Here is a 10,000-nt window from a genome sequence, read left to right on the forward strand (position 1 = left end):
TTTTTGGAACTTGCAGACTTTTCCCATCAACAAATGTATCATAGTTGTTTTTTATTTAATCTATTGCCGCCACAGATTTACTTCTGGGCTTTACCCTGTGACTGTTCTGAAGTGCTGCTGTTATACCTAAACACACTTGCTGCTGCTGTTGTATTTGAATGCAGATCCAGAGTTTGTTGGTTCAGCCTTCATCGAACAGGATGAAAAGAACAACCCAGAAGGAGAGGATGATAAGATCTACTTCTTCTTCACTGAGGTGGCAAAAGAATATGACCTGTACACCAAGGTCAAAGTGCCCAGAGTGGCTCGAGTGTGTAAGGTACGACATGTAACACACACGCACACACACACACACACACACACACACACACACACACACACACACACACACACACAGCTTATGTTTCTTTGTTGTAGTTTTTCATTAATGTTCCAAATTTCATCTTCTTCCACTGTTTCACCCTTCACCCCTCACCGCCCTCCCCAGTCTGATATCGGGGGTATGAAGACCCTTCAGAGACGCTGGACCACATTTCTGAAGGCTCAGCTGGTGTGTGAAGACCGGGCAAGTGGTCAGCGCTTTAACATTCTGACTGATATCTTCACGAAACAGCACCAGCCTGGAGACCCCAGCAGCACGTTCTTCTACGGCATCTTCACCTCCCAGTGGTGAGGGGGGAGGGGGGTGCTGGGCTGGGATGGGATCTCTTCTCTTCCTCTTGTTGGCCTCTTGCCATAGCCCATTGTTCTCATGATTTCATTGAGCTGTGTGTTTGTGCTTAGGGAGACCGACGAGATGTCTGCAGTGTGTGTCTACAGTCTGGAGGACATCACTAAGGTGATGGATGGTCCCTTTAAGGAACTTAAGAAAAGTTGTGAGAACTGGATGAATCCTGAACCTGTGCCCACTCCCCGACCAGGCCAGGTACATCATCACACTCATACCAGTCTATACAATACTGTACCAGCGCTATAACAAACTACACAGAGCTACACCCAGTGCCTATGCCCAGACAGGTTCCTGGTACACACTTTCTGTCTATAATGTGCTGTATTGTACTGTACAACACTAGAAAGCCAGAGACAAGGTCAGACTGGTACAGTACTCTCCTACTGTCCTATATTACAGTAAACCTGGCTACCCCAGGCATACACAAACGCAAAGATGCTACATTAACTGCTACTACAGTGAAGCCCTTTATGCTCCAGGCCCTGGTCCTATTGCACTGTGTCATGCTTTACTAATACTGCTTTGTACTATTATAGCCCAGAGTCTCCTAATGCCAGTTTACATGTATGTGTGTTTAAAATGTTCCTCTCTGTGCTTGTGTGTCACCAGTGCCTGAATGCTGCCCTGAAAGCTGAGGGCTTTGAGTCGTCTCTAAAGCTCCCTGATAAAGTTCTGACTTTCATGCGAGACCACCCTCTTATGGAGAACAGTGTGGTGTCATCACCCCTACTGATCAGGACTGGAATTACATACACCAAACTCGCGGTCACTTTGACAACCGTGTCCAAGGGCAACAACAAGCAAAGTGCTACTGTGCTGCATCTTGGAACAGGTGAGGCAAATATGGAAAGGGATAATAAAAACATTTGTTGTGTACATTGAAAGGTTGTTGAGTTTGTGACATTATTTGGTGTGTGTGTGTGTGTGTATCTATAGATCATGGGGAGCTCCACAGAGTTGCAATAGTGGGTCAGAATGCAACTCTTCTGCAAGAGCTCACTCGCTTTCCGGCCTCAGAACCTGTTAACAACATCCTGCTATACAAGGTAGATACATACACAGCAATAAGATGCACTGTACAGATACCCTGAACTGCATACTGTACTAGCTCCTGCTGCTGTTCTCTCTCTCTCTCAGGGTGGAGTTCTGGTGGGCTCCCCTCACTCTCTGGTGCAGTTGCCCGCAGATGGCTGTTCCCCCTACTCCACCTGTGAGGTGTGTGAGCGCGCCCGCGTACTCGGCTGCGTCTGGAGGCAAAAGGAGAAAGTCTGCGATCTGGCCGTCACAGAGTGAGTCACTGGTGCGAACGCGCAAAAGGGCCACATAGTGCGTCCCTCTGCTCTTTGTGTAACATCAACGTCACGCTTGTGTTCCAGGCCCGGAGAGGGGGTGCAGCCGGAAGCCCCGGTCAACCAGTGCGGAAGCAGAGATGGTAGGACAGGATTTGATTTCGCTGGGGTTTAAAACATTTGAGCATGTGCCTCGTTTTTATTGGAGGTTAGACATACTGTACGTTTCTAATGGGATCCAGAGCCAGAGCAAATGCTGTTATAATTTTGTCAGTCATGCCTTCACGCCCTTCAGCTTTAGGAGCATACCTCCTGTAGAGGTCATTAACAAAGTGTTACAATATGTTTGGTCTGTATGGAAATATTGTCCCCACCCTTTGTGCAGATCACTGCTCGCCTGCGACAGTGGAGCTGCATGTTGTGGAGAACCTGCGTGTAATGCTGCCCTGCGTGCAGGTGTCCCCTCGACCCTGCCACTGGCTGCACCTGCCTCACCGCCACACCCGACGCCACCACACCGACCTGGAGGTGCACGTCACACCGAAGAGCCTGGGCACCTACAAGTGTCTGTGCGAGGAAGGCGGGCGGGAACACCCGCCGTGCCTCCGGGCCGCGTACCACCTCACGCTGGAGAAGCCCAGTACGGGCAGCAGCGCTGCGGTGGTGGGCAGCCGGAACTACATGGTCTGGTACGTGGTGTCCTTCTTCCTGGGCGCCGCCCTGGCTCTCGGAGTGATCCGCTGTGTGGCTCGCCAGCGCCGCATGAAGAGAGGAGGAGGCGGTCATCCTTTGTCTGCGTCAGAAAAGAGCCGGGACCTTTTCCCGTCCTCAGATACGCCCCAGTCCCCTAGCAGTGGCAGCCTGTTCTCGGAGGCACTTCCGTTTGCAGAGAAAAGGAACGGGACGCTGAATGGACATGGAGGGCACATAGCCAGGCAAAACTGCACCCATATCTATGCTAATTCTAGTGGACTCAAGCTACAGGAGTCATCAATAAATCTGGCTGAAGAACTGGATGGTCTAGAGAGGATGAGGCTGAAGGGAGAGGAGGCAGGGCTAGGGGAGGGGCTTGGTGACATGGGAGGGTTGGAGGAAGATCTCGCCAAGATGGCAGTCTTGAGAGGGGCACCGTTAGCAAAGTGTGAGGAGAGCTCAATTTGAGGAGACGCTTGCACAAAGAACGTACTTGCCACAGCGTAGGACTGTGCACATCAACATACATTGGGAAGGTTTGTGTCTTAGTGTGTACAAAGGCTGAGAAAGCAAACAGTTGTGGAAGGAAGCATGTCTTGGGCTCAAAAACTGTACATACATCACAAAAGCAAACGCATAATACGTGCAGACACTGAGCACCTGGTGGTCCTCTGGGAGCATTTATATACTTGTGAGCCAGTCTGTGTATGAGTGGAGCAGTGTGTGTTTTCATGAGTGTGTGATATTGGCTTTCTGTATGTTCTTGACAAGATTCAAGCATTTGCAATTTCCAGCACTCGTGCATTCAAACACACACACACACACACATACACTTTCCCTGTACTAAGTGTAGCATATGTGCATGTTTAGTCTGCTGTTCAGTCCACATCTGAGCCAACTCTATAGCACCCACAATCTGAAATAGGACAAAAACATATTTGACTACTGAACACCAAAAGATCCTCTAATTCTGAACACAACTGTTGATCTAGAGAAGAGCTGCTAGTGGACAATGACTGCTCAGATCACAGGACATGTAGAAGAGACCCAGAGACCCCCACGGTTGGACAAGCACATATTGAAGGGCAACTGTCAGCAGACCCTGTTAAAGAAGGAGCCTTTGACTGCGGATTTGATGAAGCAATCCAAGACTATGAAGAATAAAGTGGTGAAAGGTGAGGAAGATCCCAGAGATACCTGCTTCCTCTTCTCTGCTGATTCTGATTCAGTTGTATGGACCTATGGCAGTGGAAACTGATCATAGACTGCTGTCAGGCAGCGAAGTAGAAGATCGTGGTCCTGTTTCCATGAAAGTAAAGCTGACAATGTATCCTGAATGACAGGAAGTTAGGCTGTAGTGAGGCAGCTGCGAAAAAATTAAAAATACTTTTCAAATTGTATTCTAATTTAATTTAAACAGCAAATCTAACTTAAACAGCAGGGTGGCGCCACTGTGTAAGCTCAAATCTGACACAGCAACCTCTGCTATATATTTAGGTTATAACCTCTTTCACTAACTGGCAGTTTCCACATTAGTCATAGCAAATTAGCGGACTCAAAGTAGACCACGGTGGTAGCAAAAGCACAACATATGTTTATGGTCAGTGTCTTCATCTGGTGCAACTAAAATCACCAAAGTAAATGGGGGAGAATAAGAGGCTGACCAGCAGTGAAGCTGTTCGTTATAATCCTGTCAAGTGGTTAAGGCTACACTCAGTTAGCGTCATATGTACAGTAGCCATAATGATGTCTATTTCAGATTTTTTGTACATGTCTAAATGTCTGTCAAGATTTTTTTCTTTTTTATATTTAACCTTTCCACCACTAGTCTCTGTAATGGTCGGTATAACTGTTTGTTTTAAACGCATGTCACTGCCATTTGTCTTTGGAGTGGTGGACATCCCGCCATTCCACTGTTTTGTTTCTTTCTAACTATATTATGTAAAGGGAAAGTAATGCTCAGAGCTATGTATACAGGATATTTATCTGGGAGATGTACGTAGTCCATTGTCAGCACTTAGTAGCATGATTATCACAGGTACATATTTATCATAACAAACCCTACAATTCCCACAGTGCCCCTTTCTTTTTAAGAATAATGTTACCAAGATGCTTACAATTTCCTGAGTGTTACTTTTCCTTTTTTGTTTATTTTCAATAAAATAAATATATAGTTAATTCATGTACAGATGTTATATTCTGAGGTTTTATTTTTATAATTTATATAATAAAGATAAATGTACATTTTGTTTTAAGCTTTTATTGGAGTTTGTTTGTTTGAGAATGACTGTGTGAGTGCATCGTGATTTTTAAAAAATAAAATACTACCTCCTAGCCCATGCGCCTGCAAATATCTGAGTTCACAAATGCAGTATACAATAACAAATCTACAAGACTACAGATTTTGTCTAATGCGTCTCTTTTGCAAAATTCAGTAGTAAACAGTTACAAATGACAACTGCATCAAAGTTGATGCTAAATTGTCATTGTGTAATAATATAGTAAAATGGAGAACATCATCTCTATTGGTGACAGAATCCACAATGATTTCATAAAGTAAAAACAAAGTGAGTTTGAAATTGCTGTGATGATTCTAGCGGATAGTTTCCTCATTGATGGACACAGAGGAAGTATGAAAGGACTCAATGAACATGTGAGACGTGGCCACAGGCATAGTTCAGGATAAAGAACAAACTATAAAGTGATCGGGAGAAGAGTATGGAAGCCCACACAGCTTAAGCTGGGAGTGGGGGTGGACTAACCCAGGACCCACAGCAAGGCGTTCCGCTCTTTCTTCCTTACTTTCTGTGGATGCTATGGGGTGCTGGGGTGCTGCCCTCACCAAGACGTTCATCACAATTCCACCAGCGTGTTATGACGTGGAGCAAATACACAGGACCTCGTTTACACCAATCCGTAATGAAAGTACCCTAGCCCCACCTCAGCTGCTCTGACCACATCTCTGTTAGTTCCAGCATACATACAACAGCTCAGACATCCCAGACCAGTTTTTAAACAGATGAAGACGTGGCCTCAAGGGGCCTCAGTGCAGAACCTCAGGACTGCGTTCGGCATGCAGACTGGAAGAGGTTTGGGGATGCTGCCACATATGAGCATTATACTGACCCAGAGGGCTACACAGCTCCTGTGACTGGCTACACTGTCATGTGATGCTACTTCCTTTAAAAATATCAGCACACAGAAGCCAAGTCTGACTGCAGAGGTACGTGAGCAGCTGAAAATTTGGGATTCTTGTCTTCAGATCATAAGGCAAGGTAGTCCTAACCACAGCAAAAACAACGTGACCAGGGTTGTCAGAGAGGTACAGTGCAACTATGCACAAGAAATGCACAGTCATTTTATACCAGAGACATTTGGCATACAGTACCATGACCCGGTGCCAGTTTTCCCCCTTTCTGAATTTGTGCACATTTAAAACAATTAATGATATTATGTGTTAAACCAAGACCTAATAATGCATAAATGGGACCCTGAGTGATGAGAAAAGCAATCTCATAGACATTTAATATATTTCTAAAGAAAAGATATTTCACATACATCACATTTTGATGGATGGCCACGGGATATCCGTTTTGACTTAAAACAAGCTACTTGAAACTCAACACCCCTGTGTGGAAAAGTGGCTGCCTCCTTCCTTGCAATAGCTGTTTCGTATAGCCCCTTAGTATAACTGGACCCAAATGCTTTCTTTAGTCATTAGTATCTCAATGCCATGGGGAAATTTTCACCAACTTCTTGCAAAACTGCTTCAGTGGCATTTTTAGACCTACAAAACTACATATTTTTGGTGCTGCCAGGACATTTTTATATAGTTTTTAGGTCTGGATATGACTAGACCATTCCAAAAGTTTACTTTTATTTTTTAACCACTGAGAAACTCACTTTTGTATTTTGGATCATTGACTTTTGCACTGTTCTTCAGCTTCAGCTCACGGACACTTGATTTAATATTCTGTTGAATCTTCTGATACAGAGCAGGCTTCATAGTTCCCTCAGTGACAACAAGGCATCCAGGTCCTGATGTAGCAAATCCAAAGCATGCTAAACCACTACCACCTTTCAAAGTAAGACATAATGAAACCCATATCAGGTAAGAAGCTCCGCTTTAGATTGATCTGTCCATAACATGTTTCCAGAACTCAAGAGGATCATCTAGGCACTTCTTGTTGAACTTGATTCAAAAATGTATATTCTTCTTGATTAGCAGTGGTTTCCACTGTGCTGTTCTGCCATGGATTCCACTGACCTTTGCTATGGCAAGGGATGAATGCTGTTCTTTAGATGTTGCGTTCGGGTCATTGTCGCTTCTTTGATCATTTTACACCTCACTCTTGGATAGATTCTGGAAGCGAGTCCACTTTTGCAACCAAAAGACTGGCTACTGTTCCAAATGTTCTCAATTTGGACTTTTCCAGACTGATAAGCATCCACAAAATATTTACTGAGGTCTTCAGGAATGTCTTGTTTCTGTGGCATGATGCACCTAGACAATCTGTGTGCTTCCAAGTTCACTCTAATTTAAAGGCCCGAAGTTAGATTTACTGGACAGGGCTGATCCAAATCATGGCTGGTCGTTAACTGAAGCCCTTGCACTAGCACATTGGTTACCAATGGTTACTGATCCTCATGAACTCTTCAGTTCACCTGTGTTGTCAGGCCTTATGTATTTGGTAAGTCATATGCCAAGAATTGCCAAGAATTAGAATATAGGCATTAGAGTGCAAGGAGGTACACCTTACAGCTGCTGACCATTCTGAGGGTCAAGTTGAGAAGACGGCTCTGGCTTCAAAAATAGACACTGAAATCAGTAAGAAAAGGGCTGTGCTTATAGCAAAAATAATTCTGGACAAAATCTTGGCCACATTGTACCAATGAACTCAGCCCTGATATAACACCTCCACCATTTTTACAGTTATACAGTACTATACAGTATTTTTGGTACTGCCTACTTTAGCTACCATACAGAGTTACAAACATCTATCCATCAGTCACATTTTTGCAATTTTGTACCTAATACGTTGTATCCATAAAGGCTTTGAATTAACTTGACTTTTAAAGTCATGTTTGTAACTTTGTGTTGTAGTTAAAGTAAGCAATAACAAAAATACTGTATAATAATGTATACATGTAGGCTGAGAAATACTGTAAAACTAGACCATCTTCAAAATATATTTCTTTTTTACAGGTGTGTGTAAACAAACAAACAGCTTTTGGGAGAGTACCATTCATGTTCTGAGAAAGAAAGAGGTGAGTTGGCTAGCTAGAAGACAGCTGATCAAGTGCCAGAAGTTATATTTATTGAATACAGTTAAATATTCAATAACACATAAATATTTGGCACTTGTTCAACTCTTTTCTTTCTAGCTAGCTAACAGTTGCAAGTGCTCTTCTCTCTCTTTCTTTGTCAGAACGTTAATGTGACTCGCCCACTCTGCTGCCTTCAGGGAAATTCGAAAACCCCACGGTTTTCATGTGATATAACATAGTTACAGCAGTTCAAGTATCAACATGTCTTCTTGTTTTCATTATAGCTTTTTTTGTACTGTGGTGTGTGTGACAATGTCCATTATATCTTTTCTGTAGTGTCCAATGTGTCACAGTGTCCATTATGGTTTGATGTAGTCTCCAGTGTGGGCCGTGGTAAAGTCTGTTACATTTGGTTTGGTCCTGATGTACTGGCCAGCGTGTCTTCTGTATTTAGTTTTCTCCTTCCTCCTTCCCTGCTGATGGTTTCATCTGGCTGGTGATTGGGAGGGAGGGAGGAAGGAAGAGAAAACTACAGAAGACATGCCATACAAGGATCAAACCAAATGTAAGAGACTTTACAACACCACACACTGGACACTACAACAATCCATAGTGGACACTGCACATTACAAAAAGCCATACTCAACACTGTGACACACACTGGATGCTTCAAAAAAAGGCTTAATAGAAATAATTAGACATGCTTGATATTTGAGTTGCTGTAACTATAACGTTATACTACATGGTTTTGATTTTGGAATTTCTCTGAAGGCAGTAGGGGGTCACATTAACGTTCTGACAAAGAAAGAGAGAGACGAGGACTTGGAGCTGTTAGCTAGCTAGAAAGTAGAGTTGGACAAGTGTCAGATATTTATATTATTGTATTGCAATGTTATTGCATATTTAACTGTATTCAATAAATATAACTTCTGGTACTTGATCAGCTGTCTTCTAGCTAGCCAACGCCTCTCTATTTCTCAGAACATTAATGGTACTCTCCAACACTGCTGCCTTGTTTTCCTTCAGAGAAATTCCAAAATGGTGGCCATGACAAATAAGCGTATGGTAGCATCATACTTGAAGGCATAACTGGAGATATGTTACTTGTGGTAGAGGAATGTTTGAAATGTTTTTTGTTTATATACACCTGTAAAAATATTTTTGGAGGTAGTCTAGTTTTACAGTATTTCCCAGATACTGTTTACTGATATAACACCCCCATCATTTTTACAGTTATACAGTAATATACAGTATTTTTGTTACTGCTTACTTTAGCCACCATACAGAGTTACAAACATCTATCCATCAGTTACATTTTTGCAATTTTGTACCTAATACATTGTGCCCATAAAGGCTTTGAATTTATTTAGTGTCTTAAATCTGGGTCTTGTGGCTCAACAAATTCAGCCCACTTGCCGCATGGAATTATGGCCCAGAATTGGCCAATATTTCGTTTAGTAAAATCACACCAAACCCATGCCAGAAAAACGCCAAATCTCAACCAGAGCTTACACTACAGCCCCAAAATACAGTCATAACTAAGTTAAGCACAATGTGGCCCAGAATTATTTTGCTATCTGGCACTATGTCTCCCCCAAGATAAATTGCTAGTACCAGGCAGTGTAAGGCAGTCCCAGCAGGGACCCACACCCTAGTTGACACAAATACTTACCGTTATTGGCCCTACACATTTCAATAGTGCCCCTCTGCTACGGACAGAGTGGTTTTCCCTCTCCATATAGGAGGAATGACCTTGTACATGTGAAGCACCGCTCGTTTTATACCATCACAGTACATATCCATGTGCCAGGCCACAACCCCACCCAAACCTCCGAGACTCACTCTGAGGTCTTCCACTCATTAGCTGACGTATACTCTCTATATTATAAACAGATTTATGTAATATCTTTTTATACCCCCCCCCCCCAAAAAAAAAACCCATAAAAAAATAAAGTAATGCAAATGCTTTATTGTTTGTGGTTTTGATTCTTGTAGAAGATGCTGGAAAGTGCAAGACCAT

At 43.2% G+C, this 10,000-nt stretch overlaps 1 protein-coding gene across 1 annotated transcript in view; it reads left to right on the forward strand.

Moving 5' to 3' along the window:
• sema4f (sema domain, immunoglobulin domain (Ig), transmembrane domain (TM) and short cytoplasmic domain, (semaphorin) 4F) overlaps nucleotides 1-4,967 on the forward strand; it is a 46,033-nt gene extending 41,066 nt beyond the window's left edge. Inside the window, exons 7-14 of the mRNA XM_027000723.2 lie at nucleotides 165-319; nucleotides 488-669; nucleotides 784-925; nucleotides 1,340-1,562; nucleotides 1,667-1,776; nucleotides 1,868-2,019; nucleotides 2,107-2,162; nucleotides 2,405-4,967. Of these exons, the coding sequence (XP_026856524.2) occupies nucleotides 165-319; nucleotides 488-669; nucleotides 784-925; nucleotides 1,340-1,562; nucleotides 1,667-1,776; nucleotides 1,868-2,019; nucleotides 2,107-2,162; nucleotides 2,405-3,180 (1,796 nt within the window). The 3' untranslated portion in view covers nucleotides 3,181-4,967. The remainder of the gene's footprint in view (nucleotides 1-164; nucleotides 320-487; nucleotides 670-783; nucleotides 926-1,339; nucleotides 1,563-1,666; nucleotides 1,777-1,867; nucleotides 2,020-2,106; nucleotides 2,163-2,404) is intronic.
• The last annotated feature ends 5,033 nt before the right edge of the window (nucleotides 4,968-10,000 follow it).

The sequence above is a fragment of the Electrophorus electricus genome, chromosome 19, assembly GCF_013358815.1.
Source record: "Electrophorus electricus isolate fEleEle1 chromosome 19, fEleEle1.pri, whole genome shotgun sequence".
NCBI classification, from domain to species: Eukaryota; Metazoa; Chordata; class Actinopteri; order Gymnotiformes; family Gymnotidae; genus Electrophorus; species Electrophorus electricus.